General features: G+C 37.1%; 1 protein-coding gene across 2 annotated transcripts in view; it reads right to left on the reverse strand.

The window, feature by feature from the left end:
• The window catches only part of Jak2 (Janus kinase 2), a 63,774-nt gene that overhangs the window by 35,528 nt on the left and 10,413 nt on the right, over positions 1-17,833 (reverse strand). For both annotated transcript variants that reach the window (XM_057777619.1, XM_057777618.1), the window contains exons 3-6: positions 17,528-17,778; positions 7,656-7,779; positions 4,387-4,504; positions 743-888 (exon numbers count right to left, since the gene is read on the reverse strand). In XM_057777619.1, coding sequence (XP_057633602.1) covers positions 743-888; positions 4,387-4,504; positions 7,656-7,779; positions 17,528-17,753 — 614 coding nt within the window. In that variant the 5' untranslated portion in view covers positions 17,754-17,778. The remainder of the gene's footprint in view (positions 1-742; positions 889-4,386; positions 4,505-7,655; positions 7,780-17,527; positions 17,779-17,833) is intronic.

Genomic DNA, 17,833 nt, shown 5'->3' on the forward strand with positions numbered 1-17,833 from the left:
CATTTAGTTTTAATTTAAAAAAATATTTTATTATTCTGTATGCACTGGTATTTTGCCTGCATGTACTTCACCTTCATGTAGTGCCTGCAGAGGCCAGAGGAAAGCATTAGATACCCTTGGACCGGAGTTACAACTGGTCATGAGCCATTATATGGTTGCCGGTAATCAAACTGGCTCCTCTGAAAAAACAGCCAGTGCTCGTAATTGCTGAGCCATCTATCCAGACCCTAATGAAAATTTTTATTTAACATTATTGTGGGTTTGTGAATGATCTATGCGGGGGCCCGCTGTCACAGCACATGCCTGGAGGTCAGAGGACAGACAGCTCTACCTTTATGTGGGCTTCAGGATCAAACTCAGGTCACTAGCCTGGCATGACAAGCACCTTTACCTGAAAGCCTTCTCTCTAGCCGCATCTACCTTGTTTTATGAGGCACGGTCCCTTACTGAACCTGGACCTGTCTCACTGTGCTGACTGCAGCCCTGAGATCTGTCTCCACCTGTCCAACACTGCAGTTACAGATGTGCATCATCACATCAGAACATCTCGTGGCTCTGGGGATGTGCACTCAGGTCGCTGTGGTTGTGCAGTAAGTACTTCTACCCACTGAGCCTTGGCCAAGCCTCACTATTTCTTATCATGTACCCAAAATGTATGAGTAAACACTGAAAATACAAGTAAATTATATAAAATATGTAAGTCTTTACACTTGTTATGTATGGATATAAAAAAGAAAATTACCTGATAGAGTTATAGACAGCCAGTGGAGTTTGGTCCTTTTCTTTAGCTATTCTCATCATATCTAGCACTGCCATCCCAAGACATTCTTCTTGAGTTTCGTGGGTCACAGGCACTTTTATCCACCCATGCACAAAATCATGCCGCCACTGAAAAAAATGGTAAGGAAGTGTCTCAAGTTTCACTATCACATTTAATTCCGTTATATCCTATAAATTAACTTCTAAAATATGCATTTAGTCACAAATCAACTTGTACTTTTATTTGTGGTTAATCATTTCACCACAAAATGGGAAAGGTTCATGTACAAACAGAAACTGACTTAAGTTGGGTTCATGGCCTATCTCAGTTTATATTTTAAAGTTTTACCTCAAGAACATAAAAATACCTAAACTAAAATAAATATTAATTAATCAAATATACACTGATTTTAATTCATCCTGAAGACAATTGTACTAGAGTTTTTGTGGAATATAAAGTAACAAAGCATTTGGTCTCAAGCCATCAAAAAAAAAAATCAAAATTTTCCTTGGAAGGTAAACAGAAAAGCAGATCATTACAATGCCAGGTAATATAATATGAAGTACCACACAACAGCAACTTTAGGAACCTTAGCGACAGTTAAAATTGTGTATGGTTAGTATAATTAATTAGTAGGTTTCGTGGAAGAACTAAAACTTCATGTGATTTTTTTTTAAAATGATGAAGACATTGTTGATGGACAAAAACAAGAACAAAGTCATAGAAAGAATGAGACAAAAAGAAAGTACAGGGGACACTCAGAAATTTAAACGAGAGACTGGAGAGATGGCTCAGAGGTTAAGAGCAATGACTGCTCTTCCAGAGGTCCTGAGTTCAATCCCCAGCAACCACATGGTAGCTCACAACCATCTGTAATGAGGTCCGGTGCCCTCTTCTGGCCTGCAGGCATGGAGGCCGAACACTGTGTACATAATAAATAAATAAATCTTAAAAAAAGAAAAAAAGGAAAAAAAAAAAAGAAATTTAAACGAGTAGTTTGCCTGGGACCAGGCTTGAATAACTTGATACTAGAGGCAGTGGAAATTTTTTGTCTTAATTTGTTTCATTTTCCAAAGCAATTGTCTTACCATGCCTCTTTCCCTGCTAGGATAGTAAAAGCAGCAGATGTGCCTGGAGAAAATAAGCTGTACTCAGAATACACGGCTTAGATAGATGACAATAAAGATCTGCTACAAGAAATAATGACATTACAAGTCAACATATAAGAAGTAAAGAAATGAGAAAACTAAGAGGGTGGAAGACGACTCAGCGCCATAAGTGCCTGCTGTACAAGCCCCAGGACCCACATGAAAAGTGAAGTGCAGGGGCACCTGCCCTCAAGCTAGTGCTGAGGAGGAGGAGGAGACAGGATCATCTATGGAGCCTGACAGCAGCCTTTCTAGCCAACTGGCGAGTTCCAGATGCAATGAAAGACACACACCTCAAGGTACAAGGTGAAAATGACTGAGAAGATCAGATATCAACCCCTAGTCTCTGCATACATATGTACACGGAGAAGGAGGTAGGGGAAGATGAAGAATGAACGGAGCAAGTCCAAGTGTGGAGGCATGCATGTGCAGGGCAGACGAAAGCTTTCAGGATTGGCTCCCTCCTTCCCCCACGGAGAACTGAGGGTCAAATTCAGGTCATCAACTTGGCAGCAAGTGCCCTTCCACACAGAGCCATCTCACCAGTTCTATTTTTGCTCAATTTTAAACATATTTCCTTACACTTGAAACTGACAAGTTATTATCCTTAACTAAGATCTGTGAAGAGCTAACAATTTGCTCTGTAAGAGCATGTGCTTGTTCTGTTACCACATAAAAACAATAGGTAATTAAGTTCTGCTCATCAGGAAATTCTATGACAATCACAACCAAAATAAAATAAATTTATGAAAAACTAGTGGGAATAACTACTAATGAATTAACCAACAAATAACCATTGGAAAAAAGTTACAAATCAGTTTCAAATGTTAAAACGACTTAAGCCAGCATTATTTAAAATCACATTATGTGCCTACCAAAATTATATTTCATCAAATTCATTAACGTAAAAGTTCTTCCCCCTTTTGAAAAACTGCATTTTACCCAAGAAATTCTGTACCTGCATTGGCCAGACAAATAAGAAAGCTGCTACAACAGTGAAATGCCAACCTTGAAGATATTGTGCTAAGTAAAATAAACCAGACACACAAAAAAGGCAAATACTATATAATGCCATCTGTATACACAAGTACTAAGATGAACAAACCTTTGACCCCACAGGAATGGTGAACTCTTAGGGGTGGGGAGAAGTGGAGAGTTATTATTTAAGGGTATGAAGATGAACTCTGTTCTGGAGATGGATGGTAGTTATGCTTGGGAGGCAGTCAATGTGATTAATGACCTGAACTAAAAACGGCACGCTTTAAAAATTGTGCTATATACATTTTTATCATGATGAAATAAACTCGATGATGCCACATCCACAAAGAGAATTATTTTTCAGTTTTTTGTCTATAGACTTAACAGATTTTACAAGACTGGAAATGGGAGCCATGGAGCTGTGCTCTTCGCTCTGTTGCTATCAAGTCTCGCTGGAAGTCCTTAGCCTGACACACTGGGAACAGACTAAAGGAACTAGACACCACTTCTCTGTTTTCTTTAACTTCTCTTCATGCTATTCTAGCAACCCAGGAAAATAAAGTAACTTAATAAGAAAATATTTCAAGCCAGGCAGCAGTGGCGCATGTCTTTAATCCCAGAATTTGGGAGGCAGAGGCAGGCGGATCTCTGTGAGTTTGAGGCCAGCCAGTTCCAGGACAGGCTCCAAAGCTACAGAGAAATCCTGTCTCGAGAAACCAAAAAAAGAAAAAAGAAAGAAAGAAAGAAAAAAAGAAAATATTTCAACTGCTGTTTAATTTAAGGTAATAGTAATAGAAAATGCCATTATAAAATGTTCAAATCACACTACAAGAGTGTATACAGTTAGAGTACTGACTGACAGATAGCTAAACTCACTCTCTAAGAATCAACATGTGGGCACCCTCTCAACTAGAGGAGCCTACCAACTATCACAGCTCCCTTTCTTTCTATCCTTTTTGATTTTTTCAAAACTTGGTTTCTCTGTGTAGCAGCTCTGGCTGTCCTGGAACTCATTCTGTAGAACAGGCTGGCCTCAAATTCACTGAGATCCGCCTGCTCTGCCTCCTGAGTGCTGGGATTAAAGATGTGTGCCACTAACACCCGGCAGGCTACTTCCTCCTGTTACATCTTACTGCCTACTATTTAAACCTCAAACTATTTTTTAAAAGCTCTAAAGAAATTTTACCATCTAATAATGACCAAATAAATCATGTTGTCAACTTTATTCTACATTTTTTTCCAAAAATCCTTAAAATGTCCTAAATCCTAAAAGAAAATGAAAGTTATTTCAAGGGAGTCAACTTAAGGAATCATTATAAAATACATTTAAAAATCATGAAATCAAAAATTATTATTAAAGAGACTACCATTTTATCTCTCTATACATGGAGCACGTTAGAATTATAGTCTTTCCATGTGACACTTACTTACCCTACTTACGATATACTACACAGGAAGGTATTTCCACATTAATACAAAAAAAGATTAATATAATTATACCTGAGCAAAAAGATAAGACATGACAAAGTCATCAAGAAGAGGAGCTTCAGCCCCACGAGATACTCCGTATCTATATGTTCTATTGCTGCCACTGCAATACCAGTGAGGAAAGTAAAATCTGTAAGACAATTGAAACATTCTGTCAGCTTCCAGAGTTCAAGCACGAACCACAGGCATTTACCTACCCTCAACATTCTAAAAGTTATTAATGCACTGCTCAAAACCACAAATAGCAGTGTTGTATACAGGTTGTGAGCAGAAAGATTTCTGAACAACAGCATGAGAATAAAGAAAGCAGAAAATACAAGAAACACAGTGAAGCGCGGTGGAGCACATCTGTAATCCCAGGAAGCTAAGGCAAGAGGAGCATAAGTTTGGGTGTCCTGGGTAACCTAGAATACTGCTTCCATAAACAAACAAAACGCCAAACAACAGGAGCAGCAGCAAATGAAACACAGTAACTATAAAATCAACATACAGCCTACTTCGGTGCAATATACAATAAGAATATAGAAGCAGCAGCAATTAAAGGAAGCAAGAGAAATACAGACATAAAAATCAGCAAAAACTGAAATTTAGTAACATTAATAGACACATCCGAAAATGCAATTTTCTGTGTAAACAATTTGTCCTTCTTTTAGGCAACTGAATATTAAAATTTGTCTTTCAAAGAAAGATGTTTACTTTGAAAGTAAAAGCTCTGAAGGAGCTGGAGAGATGGCTCGGCAGTTAAGAACACTGATTACTCATCCAAAAGTTCTGGGTTCAAATCCCAGCACCCACATGACAGCTCACAACTCTCTATAACTCCTAAGTCTGACACTCTCACACAGACATGCATGCAAGCAAAACACTAATGCACATAAAATAATAAATAAAATATATAAAAAAGGAAGTAAAAGCTTTGAGATGTAATTCATCTATATAAAGCTTGGCCATTTAAAGTGCCTAGTTATTTGTAGTATTCAATGTAGTACCAACATCACCACAATTTAATTTTACGTTTTGATTATATCTCCACAGCCATTAGTAATAACACCCAAGATACCTTTTACACAAATTCTATTCTACTCATTTTATATTCAAAATAATGATTTGATATGTTGTCTTTTTTAATCTGATTTAATTTATTTAGTGTAATATTTTTAAGTTTCATCCACTTTATAGCATATAGGTACTTCATTACTTTCTTCGAATGACTTGTATAATTTATCATATTTTATTTATCCCTTCATCACTTGAAAAGCATTTAAGTTGTTCCTGTTTTACGGTAATGTAACTAACACTCTGTAAACAGTGTTTTTGTGGGTGTTAGTAACTCTGTATTATCTGTAGGGGAAATGGCCAATCTTTTTCCAAAGTGACACCACCATTTCCTATTCTGGCCGACACTGGAAGAGCATTCTAATTAGTACAAATAATTTCCAACATTTATTATTTTGTGCCCTTTCTGCTTTTGCCATCTTAGTGGATAAGCTGTTAACACACTGTATATTCTATTTACATTTCTCAAGGGGCTAATGATGTTGAATATCTTTTCAAACACCTATTGGCTATTTGAAATGTTTATTCAAGTCCTTTGCCTTGAACATACATAAATTTTGATATCCAAGATGGTTCAGTGCACCACGGATACTGAAGAATGGTTATAGTCTCATTCTCCATATTTTTCAAGTTAAGTGTCTAATTTTCCCTGGTTATGTTTTTTTGTCAACTTGACACAAGCTAGTCATCTGGGAAAGGAAATGTCAATTAAGGAATTGCCTCCGTAAGATTGGTTTGTAGTTAAATAATTTCTGATTAATGATTGATGTGAGAGGGCTCAGCCCACTGTGGATGGTACCACCCTTGGGCAGGTGGGGCCTAGGTTGTCTAAAAAACATAGTTGACCAAGCCAAAGGGAGTCAAGCCATTAAGGAGACTTTCTCCATGACCTCTGCATCAGTTCCTGACTCTAGGATCCTCCTTTGAGTTTCTTCCCTTACTTCCTTTCATGATGGACTGTAAGCTGTAGGACAAAATAAACCCTTTCCTCACCCAGGTTTCTTTTGGTCATAGTGTATATATCATAGCACTAGGGAAGCAAACTTTGATACCCATATTGTTTCTTATTTTTTCTCATTTAGATTATTCTCAAAGAGTTAAAGCTTTAAAATTATTTTATAAAAGCTTTGTATTTTGTTACAACTGGCCACTTGTATGTAAGAGTACCATTGCTTTTTTTCTTTTTTTTTTTAATGACTTATTAATATTTATTTTGTGTATGGACCAGAAGAGGGCATCAGATCCCCTGGAACTGGAGTTACAGACATTGTGAGCTGCCATGCAGGTGCTATGAATGGAATCTGGGTCCTCTGGAAAGAGTAGCCAGTGCTTTAAGCCACTGAGCCATCTCTCTAGGCCACTCCACTGCTTTATGCTCACTATTCATATGCTTACTATTTAGACACTGAACTCCTTTACTAACATCTTACCTAAAATTTTACATAAAAATGATGCTTACACTCAGTAAAAATTATACCTTAAAAAAGGAAAACTCAAGCACATGCATCTACATATTTTATACAGAAGAAAATAAGTAATGAAATATGAAAATTTATTAAGAATGTATGAACTCATTTATCAAGAGCTCATCAAGTACTAATGATGTTGCTACACTGCCTCACATGCAGCCTGGGTTTGACTTATATTATCTCTTTAATGAGGGGCATGCAAGGTAACGGTTAGAAAGCAGTTCGTGAAGCAAACAAGGTCTGAGTTTGAACTCACAAGCTATAAGACTAAGGATGAGTTATATGTATCGGATTCTTTATATTTTACAGGGAATTTGTAATATTTCATTAAGTCATAAGAAAATTAAGTAACATGTAAGTACTTAAAGAATTGTAACTATTTGTAAGATCAAAATTATCTTTGTTACCCCCTTTTATATAGAAAATTCTGGATATTTACTCTTCTGAACATTGATATTGCACATTGCCATAAAACACTAAATAAATTATCTTACAAACAAAAAACTTTGAACTTTAAAAACTACTTGTAAAGAAGAGATGTAAGCTTGTATTTTATTGCACACATATTACCTTTCCTGGGAAACTAGCAATATCCCAAATACAATCAACAGATTTCTTTCTTATCATTAATTATAATCAAGTAATAAAATGGCATCCCAACAGAAGAAAACATCATAGCTATCACATTACATAGCTAACAATTTCTCCCATTTTGACTTTTTATTAAAATACACATCACTTAATATAATAAAGTACCTTATTCTGTAGAGTATATTATGCCTGGTTGACTCATCTATGTGGAAGACATGGTTGGGTGGATACCAGATTCTTTCTGTTTCACTCATTAAAGCAAACATATTATGATACACAGGTGTAATACCTAGAAATGAAGCAAAAAGGGACTGATAACAGATACATTTACATAACACGCATAATCTGTCATGATGTGATACATAGAACTGAAGCATAAGGGACTGACTGCAGATCGCTAGCAGCATTTACATAACAATCTGTTGTGGAGGCTTGGTGACAGCTCTCAGTCAGCAGGAACTTCAGTAGCAGGTGAGCTACTGTGGGAAAACACACCTTAAAACTAACTTTTTAATCAAATACCTCTTTCACTATATTGCATGGAGATAAAAAAAAATACACTTTATCCAGCTTTTAATTGTCTTCTAAAGAGAGAGTTTCCAAGTTCCTCCTAACTCCTGGAAAAAATACATTGTATGAATATGAACATGTGTATGTTTTCATTGATAGTGATTATCAAACACTGAGATAATAACAAGCCACTGGATACTTTTAAAGGAATAAAACATTTTTATATTAAAATAAAAAGTTTTATACAATATGATAATAATTATATCTATTGCACTATTTAAGCTTACAAAAATATTAAAAGCCAACTGAGCCATCTCACTGAGCCCCATAAAGTTAAATGACAACTGAACCATCGCACCGGACTCAAATACTTTTTCGGTTTTTTTTCTTTTTTCAACAGAGCCTCATGTAGTTCTCATGCAGCTGAAGCTGACCTTGAGCCCCTTTTAAGCCTGCTGCCATCTCCTTTTCAGACAGTGTACAAAGTAGTGCCACGGCTCAATGGTGGAAGCATGTCTAGGATGAGTACACCAGAAAAGTAAAAAACACTAGGGGGCAGATTTGCTAAGAAACACAAAAGGCTGAAGGAAAGCTAGAGAGACAGTTCTTCAGTTAAGAGTATATACTGTACATGTTCAAAAAAAAAAAAAGAGTATATACTGTAAACTAGGTGGTGGCAGCGGTGCACACTTTAATCCCAGCACTTGGGGGGTAGAGGCAGGTGGATGTCTTAGTTCAAGGCCAGCCTGGTCTACAAAGTGAGTTCTTGGACAGCTAGGAATACACAGAGAAACTCTGTCTCGAAACCGATGATGATGAGTGCTTACCATGCTTGCAAAGGACCCAAGTTACGTGCTAGCACACTGGGTAGCTCAAAACCACCTTAACTCTAGCTCCAGCAAAATCTGATGTCTCTGACCCTCTCAAGCACCTGCAAACATGAGTGCACACTCGAGTGCGTGAGCACGCCTACACACACACACACACACACACACACACACGTCTTAAAAGTGAAAGTTAATAAAGCAGATTAAATAAAAATAACAAATGTTTATTTTCTTTAATGATTAACAAAATTAACATAACAAGCCATTGTCAATCTGACGAAGAATAAAAATAGGCACAAGCAATTTATAAACAGCATAATTAAAATCTAATTACAAGACAAAGTGTTAGATTGAACATTACACTAATAATTTTGAAAAGATGTGTAATCTGCAGAAAATTATCTTTTAATAAGATGTAAAAATATTAAATAAACAAAAAATTAAATACTAAAGACATATAATCTACCTAATTTTCTTTTTTATTTACTTTTATTTTCTGAAGATTGGTGTTTTCCTACATGTATGTCTGTATGAGGGTATTAGAACCTCTGGAACTGGAGCTACAGACAGTTGTGATGCACGTGGGTGCTGGGAGTTGAATCCGGGTCCTCTGGAAGAGCAGTCAGTGTTCTTAATAACTGAGCCATCTTTCCAGTCCCTACCTACATTTTTCAATGGAAAATAAAGGTGCATGAGAATAGAAGGAAAATTAGGGAAAGAAAGAAAACAAATCCAGTTCAAAAGTTACATGTAAGTGCAACCTAAAACCAAAAGCAATGTCATCCAGTATGACAGAGAAGTGGCACGTTTTACGTTTAGGAGATTAGGCTCGCAGACAGATGTATTAAAAAGTGATAGTTTGGCAGTACTGTCAGGGCCATATCAGAGGTGATGTAGTCAGCAATGGAGCTTATGGAGTTCAATTCAGCTGATAGCACAGCTATAGATGAGCAAGCGAATCCTGGAGAGACTGTCTCCAGAATGCCCCTTGCTTCTGCTGTGCTTCCTCCTGCTTAAGCGGTCATGTTCCTGCTCTATGTGGCATGGTTTGATTCCTATGTGAAAGGATCCCACTGTATCTAGTATACTGTGACTGTTTCTTGGGAAGATCCCACTCCTCACTGGGCAATTTACTTGCAGATCATAATGAAGATAGTTTTTATAAGATCTTAGATGAAAACTGAACTTTCTGGGTCAGCCTAAGATACAGGTGGTTAAGACAGTAAAGATGATTAGGGAAATGGTTTAAGATATTCTGCCAATTGCTCCAACAAGAGATACAAAAAAGACAAAAATAGGTTAAAAGTTACTTTCTTCTTTGTTAGATATGAAATTTGCAGAAGATGAAAAATAAGAACAAGGAAGTTTCATGCATTACAGACCCATGAATTCTACTGTTGGGGAGTACTGTTTTCATGTGTGTGACTTTTGTTTACGCTACCATTTGTTTAACTCTGTAAAGCTGTCATTCTTTGCTTGTCTAAAACACCTGATGGTCTAATAAAGCGCTGAACGGCCAATAGTGAGAAAAGAACAAGGATAGTCAGGACTGGCAGACAGAGAGGATAAATAGAAGGAGAAACGTGGAAGAGGAGGAGTAAAAGACCAAGGAGAGAAGGACATGGGGAGCTAGACACCCAGCTACACAGCAAGCCACGGAGAAAGAGTAAAAGTAAGAAATACAGAAGAAAAGAAAATGCCCAGAGGCAAAAGGTATTTAGGATAATTTAAAGTTAAGAAAAGCTGGCAAGAAACAAGTCAAGCTAAGGCCAGGCATTAATAAGTAAGAATTCATCTCCATGTGATTTATCTGGAAGATGGTGGCAGGCTCCCAAAGAGTAAAAAAACCAAAAGAGTAAAGATAAAAAACAAACAACAACATTCACCTGTGGAAAAATAGACGGGTGATCAAAGAAAGCAATTACACCCAAGGTTAGGCCTGAGTTCCTTGGTCATGTAGCTTGCAGAATTAATCACAGGTTTTGGTATGCACCTTGGAAAAAACAAAATTGTGAAAGGAAATTAAATGACTCAATTGTGTATAAAGAAAAATAGATGGTTAGCTGACTACTTGTTTATAAAATTCTGTAGAATAGAAATAGAACAGGAATCTGCTACACTGAAACCACAAGAACAGCTGCCTGCCAGTACAAAGAAACCGGCTGAAATATACTTGGCTTGCTTAAAACTTTGTTAATCAATTATGAAAGAATAAAAATGTCATGGTGGGAAAATTAATACAAAGAAAAATGTTTAACTACTTGTAGGCTTCTAAGGAAAAACTCTTAATGTGATTTCTTCTTAGGTAAAGATTTTAATTTGTTCTTGGAAAATACGTAACCTATAGTTGTGAGGTAATCTTTTCTTGCATAGAAATCTTTGTCTTAGGTGGTATAAAAGGGATAATGAGAAATAAAGAAAGAGAACAAGCAGCAGAAAGAATTATAAAGTGAATGGTAAAGTCTATGTATATGCAGTTTTGCTGACACCACACCTCCTCTCCAGTTTCTCTGACCTGCTGAGAGCTCGACCTCTCAGCAGAGTAAAAACCTAATCTAAAAATATCTCGTTAAAAAAATCACAACAAAGTTCACTGTTGATTTATCACAGGATTCCAGATAAAGCTAAATTAGAAAATTTTATCAGCTAGGCAATGGTGGCATATGCCTTTAAAATCCAGCAGACACAGGTGGATCTATAAATTCCAGGCCAGCCCGGGGTTACATAGAGAAACCATGTGTCAAAAAACAAACAAAATAAAAAACAAGTAAAGGAAACAAAGAAAATTCTATTAATGTAATATATCAAAATATTATTATAGAAATCTAAAGTAAAATGGCTAAATAATAAATTCTAAAAGTACACTAGTCTGTACTTTATTCCTATACATAAAATATTACTTGAACTATTCATGATTTAAAAAAATGAAAACATTATTCCTAGTAAAACAAATCCACATGACTAACAAGAGCAATTCCTAATCTTGATGGAAGCACAAATGAATCCTACATGCCAGCACTTTACACATTCAGCAAAATCGAGACTTCTGCAGTGAGCAGCACCGTGAATTGTAGCTGTTAAGATTTTGCTAGAAATACAAACTGGTATAGCTTTTGAGAAAGGAGTCCTAGTTTGATAAATTTATAAAATGTTTAAACACTGCAACCTAGAACTTTCTCCTATTGCACTCTTAAAGGAGCAGTATGGCAGTAACAAAGTTAAGATAGAAATTGTAGGCAGAAGGAAACCTATGGCAGTATGTCCCATGCTTTGGACTGTTACGAAGTTCGACAAAACAATGGAAATGAGTCACTGGCTAAGTAGCTTTTTCTCAGTTTTTTTAAAGGAAAAACAAGGTGCACATTAGAGTATCAATTTCCTAAAATTACCTCAAAATCCTAAAGTTGTGAGCTGGGTGGTGGTGGCACACACCTCGGGAGGCAGAGGCAGGTGGATCTCTGTGAGCTCTAGGCCAGCCTGGTCTACAAGAATTAGTTCCAGGACAGGCTCCAAAGCTACAGAGAAACCCTGTCTCACAAAACCAAAAACAAACAAAAATCCTAAAGTTGTACAGAATATATAAGTAGTATGTAACAACATAAAAAAATCTGAACATTCACAAGAGATTATTTCCCTGCTTACCAGGATGGGACTAAGAGACAAACAAAGCAGAAGAAACTGTGTTGTTTAAAAGGACTCCTTAAGACCTGGCATGATGGTATGCATCTTTAAATTCTAGCACTAAGGAGGTAGAAGCAGGAAGATCTCTGCAAGCAAAGCCATCTTGGTTTACATACCAAGTTCCAGACCAGTCAGGGTTACCTGGTAAGACCCTATCTTTAAAACAAAAACAAAAGGCATTCATTAAATAGAAAATCCTGTGTAAAAATGGGAAAGTTGGAGTGGGGGATTAGGAAAACTTTACAGCTAAGAGGAGGGAAAGTGTTCACTCTATAAATGAACTTTAAGCTACATAAACTATATAAACTACCACAAGGGCTCAATGGAGCAGGAAATAATGCCACTCAAATACTCTGACAAAGTTGTTACACAAAAAAACTATTTTGAGTGTTGATTTTAGATTAAGAAATGCTTTAAAGTTGGAAATTCAAATATCAATATTTGAATTTGAACTCATATATTCAAATTTGAATGAGCCACAACACACACCTCTGAATCCATATTTCTCATGACAGAAAGTACATGCCTCCTTCACCCTCTAACCATGTTCTGTGAACTTAGTGTTCATGGCATATATGGCCAAACAGGAGGTGAAGCTGTCCCAGAAGAGGCCATAAAACACCTGACATTTTACACAGAAAAACACTGAGAAGAGAATCTTAACTTAAAAACTAGCACTGGTTTTAAATGTAAACATCTGAATATGATTTTAATCACTATTCTTACATTATGAGATTTTGAAGAATAAGACAATGCCATGGTTTTTCCAGACAGGGCACTTACACAAAATGCAAAAAGCTAATTCCTATTCATTGATCTGTAGGGCTGTGTATGCAGTATGCTTCTGAGTGTTTGTGGTAGGGTGGGATGTTACACGTGTGTTTGGGGGCATGGGTGTGCCTGCTGCGTGTTTGGAGACCAGATGTAAACGGGAAAATAGACAGCTCAATAATGATAGCTGGCAAATTCAATATACTCTTCTCACTAATGGACAGAACAGCTACAAACAACAAAAAGCAAGACCTTAGATGACACTACAGATCAACTAACTGGAACAGACATATAAAAAGCTTTGCCCACACACAGAACACACATCTTTAAGTGCATGTGAAATACCCTTCGGGTTTATACAGTCTCAAAACTACCATCAATAAATCCATAAAGTCAAAAATCATCCAAAGTTATCTTCTCTGGCTACAATATAATAAGTAGAACATTAAAAGGAAAATTTAGTTTCACAAATATGTTAGAATTAATCACTCAAGGCAGATGAGAGGCCACCCACCTCTGAGGTACTGAGAATGTTAAGACTGTTAAGCTCACTAGCTGTGTCAAGGATAAGGCCTTTGAGTTCTTACTATACGCCTTTTCTCTCACACTCCTTTTCCTGTAAATGAGTACATATTGGAGAATAGGGCAATCTGACTTCCTAATTGGCAGTCGTTAGACTTTCTCTTCCTGCCCTGGCTGCCTTTAACAAAAAGTCAGACAAACAACCATCTGAACTACCCTTGGCCAACACTGGCCATGCTGAGCACTCCATGGACTGTTTAAGAAAACTACACAGCTACTTGTTCCAGCTCTTGAAGTGGTCTCAGCCAGCACTGTTTCAGAAGGCTGTGCTGGACTTTTCCTATCATAAGCCCTGGTGCACTGAGGATGATCGTGCAACCATTCCCACCAGGCCAGAGCAAACACTTCCCTTAGTGGTCTGACAAAGGACGACTATGTCCAGTACTAAAGGGACAGTGTTGTGGCTGGCGAAAGGACAGACCTTTGGTTACATGCAAGGTTTTCTGTGATTGGTTCAAACACTCCTAGCTGTACCAAGAGGACCAGCTAAGAGACTAATCCTGTTCAGCCTTCTCTATATTTTAACATTAGGCCAGATGAAAGACTCTCTTGAATGGCCCTTTATTGCCTCTGGGTTGAGCTGGCAACAAGTGACAGAGGCAAAAGAGAAACAGCGGCAAGGACAGGAGAGCAGCAGTGGCGACAGCTTAGCACTGGTGAAGTCAGCAGTAGAAACCAACACCATACCATACTTGAGAGCTAAACAAGAGGCAGAATAGCGCAAGAGAACAGACATGGAAAGGGGACAGTGAAGTACACAGAGATAAAGAGCCTGAGGCTCAAGATAAACGAATTCTGTACAGAGTCAGAGAAGAGAAACTGCAGGCCCGTGACCCTGGTCACCTTCTGGAGACCTGTCAATCCGTTAGGACAAGGGTCTCAGACACCCCAGCCTCAAAGTTGTATTACTGGCCAATGTCAAGGGCCACAGAATCCCAACACCTAAGCCTGTCTGGGATCTTCAACTCTAGTTGCTGTTAAGGGCTAAGAAACACCGACTTCCTAGGAGCGCGTAAGAGCTGCAACACTTGCTCTACGACTTGAAACTAGACCAAACCCAGCACAGAGAGGAAGAATATGAAGTTGGGAGGAACTGGGGAGGGGAAAGAATGATTAAAATACATTGTGTAAATTTTTAATTAAAGATAATTTTGTAAAATAAAATTGTAACATTAAAAAAAAGCAATGTTCCCTCAATCTATATATCTCGAAGGTCAGAAGAGGGCAGTGGTTTACAGGGAACTGGAACTATGGGCTGTTGTGGGTGCTTCGCACCAAACCTAGATCCTTTGCAAGGACAACAAGTGCTCTTAACCACTGAGCCATCTCTCCAGATCAATATGTTTATTTTTAAATATCAGTAGCTTTGGGAGGATGGGTAGGTGTTAAACATGAAAAAGAGAAGCAACCTACTTCCTCTAAAACAAAGCTACAAGGAAAGTATAAAAATACTATCAACTTACCTTTAAATTTGTGTCAAGAAAGAAAAAAGGGTTCATCAAAGACAAAAGGTTTAGTCTCTGAGATGGCCTATGTAATCTAGTCTTATACCTATATAATTCTTTTCTTCTTCATTGTTCCATTGTTCCCAGTCTCCACTCACTTAATGGAACTATATTACTGAAGTAGAATGGATTTTGCTCCACATTTTATCCTTATTCACTGGTATCTAAAATTTTAAATGTAATAGATAAAACAGAATAGAATGATAGTTACATTTTAGGTGCTTATGCTTTTTCACTTATATCCTGAATCTGATAAACAATAAATTATCTATGATACTGAACAGGCCAAGCATTTTATCTGACCTTTAATATGGACTGAGGTAAAACTGTCACCAAAATGAAATACAAAAATTTTATATTTAAATGTGTGTATTTATATGAGTGTTGCTAGTCTTCAACTCAGGGCCCTGGAGCTTCACAACTGAGCTGCAGCCACAGCCCTGTGTAAAAAGATCTTTAAACCTTTAAAAGAAATAGTTTAAAAAGAACACAGCTATTTTTAAATTCCTAATATAACTTTCTTAGAGAGCTGAAGAGATGGCTCATGGGTAAAGGTACTTTTTTTATAGTCACAGGACTTGAGTTCAAATTCCCTGAACTCATAGAAAAAGCTGGGGTGGCTGCGTGCTTGCTTATAACCCTAGCACTATGGGGGCTGGAAATGGGAGGATAGGTGGAGTTTGCTGGACACCAATCTGGCTCCAGGCTCAGTGAAAATTGGGATTTCCTCTCCATTTAATTAATGCCTACTCTGACTAAACAGATAACCTCATTTATATTGTTAACTAAGTTAATAAATTATTGTTAATGTTACATAACATTAACACATACAAACAAATTAGTGTTAGCATTTTATGATTATTAGATATTTAATTTACCTGTAGCATTACAATCATATTACTATTACTTAAAAATAAAACAACAACTAGTCTTTTATTAAAAGAACATTTAATTTAAAAAACATAATGTTTCTTAAATAATATTAGTAGTCTTGTAAAATTTATTAGTTCTACAGTTTTGGACAGGCCATAAAAAGGTGAATTGTTTCAGTAGTCTGAATAAGAATGGCTCCTATAGGCTCACAGATTTGAATGCTTGGTCACCACAGAGTGGTGGTATTTGAAAAGATCAGGAGGTGTGGCCCTGTTGGAGAAGTGTGTCACTGGGGGGTGGACTTTGAAATTCCAAAAAAAACCCATGCCAGGCCCAGAGCTCTTGTTTCCTACAGATCTGGCTTTAGAACTCTCAGCTACTTCTCTAACACCATGTCTGTCTGGGTGCTGCCATGCTCCCTCCGTGATATCTTGATGACAGTGGACTAAACCTCTGAAACTATAAGCAAGCCCTAATTAAATGCTTTCTTTTCTAAAAGTTGCTGTGGTCATGGTGTCTCTTCACAGCAATAGAACACTAAGATAAATGTTTTATTAAGTTTCAAGATAAAAATGATTTCAAAGCACAATGGAAAAAACAGAGGGGGGAGGGGTATATATGGGGTTGGTAGAGAACTTCAGGAGTTGAAAAGAAAATGATCTGATGCCTAAAGCTGTAAAATATTTAATCCTTAATTATATCCAGAGATGGCTTAGCTATTAAGAATGCCCTTGAGAAGGACCTGGGTGGTAGCTTACAACCATTTGTAACACACCCTCTTCTGGCCTCCACAGGCTCTAGGCAGGCACACAAATGGTACACAGACATACATGCAGGCAAAATACACACAAAAAAATAAATAAATAAATAAATAAGAATTTTACCCAAATACATATTTCAACAAACTGATAGTCTACTTCCACACTTCGCTCAGGATTTACAAATGAAACTGGAGATGACAACTCATATCTGTAATCCCAGATTTTAAGGCTGAAACAACAGGTAGATTCAAGGCCAGACTGGGCTATATAACAATCAGTTCCAGACCAGCTTGGGCTACATAGCAAACCCTACATCACTTTAAAAACAAAAAAAAAGACTGATTTATGAAATATTCCATGACAAGATTCTTTAGTTACCTACTATAATCTCAAAACATTTGCAGGCACTCTATGGCAATCACTTTAAACACAGCTAGTAGTCATAATAAATTACAGATGTAAATTGTATTAGAGTAACAATTAAAATAATAACCTATAAATAACAAAAGATGGTTTTTAATACCTACCACAAGCTTTAGAAGCAGCCACACAAATTTCTTCTGCAACATACTCTCCAATTGGAAACGTCAGATAGTCTCCTTCAGCTTTCCCAAGAGAATGGTACAGATACACTTGAAGGACTGGATCTATCTGCTTCACAGAACTAGCATTTCCAGGAATGTCACCATTCTGATGTACAGGAGATGTGGAGGTTGCCTCCATCTCTGTCATTGTAAGGCAAGCCATTCCCATCTAGAGTCTTTCTCAGAACACTGGCCTATAAGAGAAAACAACAGTTACCCCCAAAAGTGATATTAGTAAAGACAATAGTT

The sequence above is a fragment of the Chionomys nivalis genome, chromosome 8 (genome assembly GCF_950005125.1).
Source record: "Chionomys nivalis chromosome 8, mChiNiv1.1, whole genome shotgun sequence".
NCBI classification, from domain to species: domain Eukaryota; kingdom Metazoa; phylum Chordata; class Mammalia; order Rodentia; family Cricetidae; genus Chionomys; species Chionomys nivalis.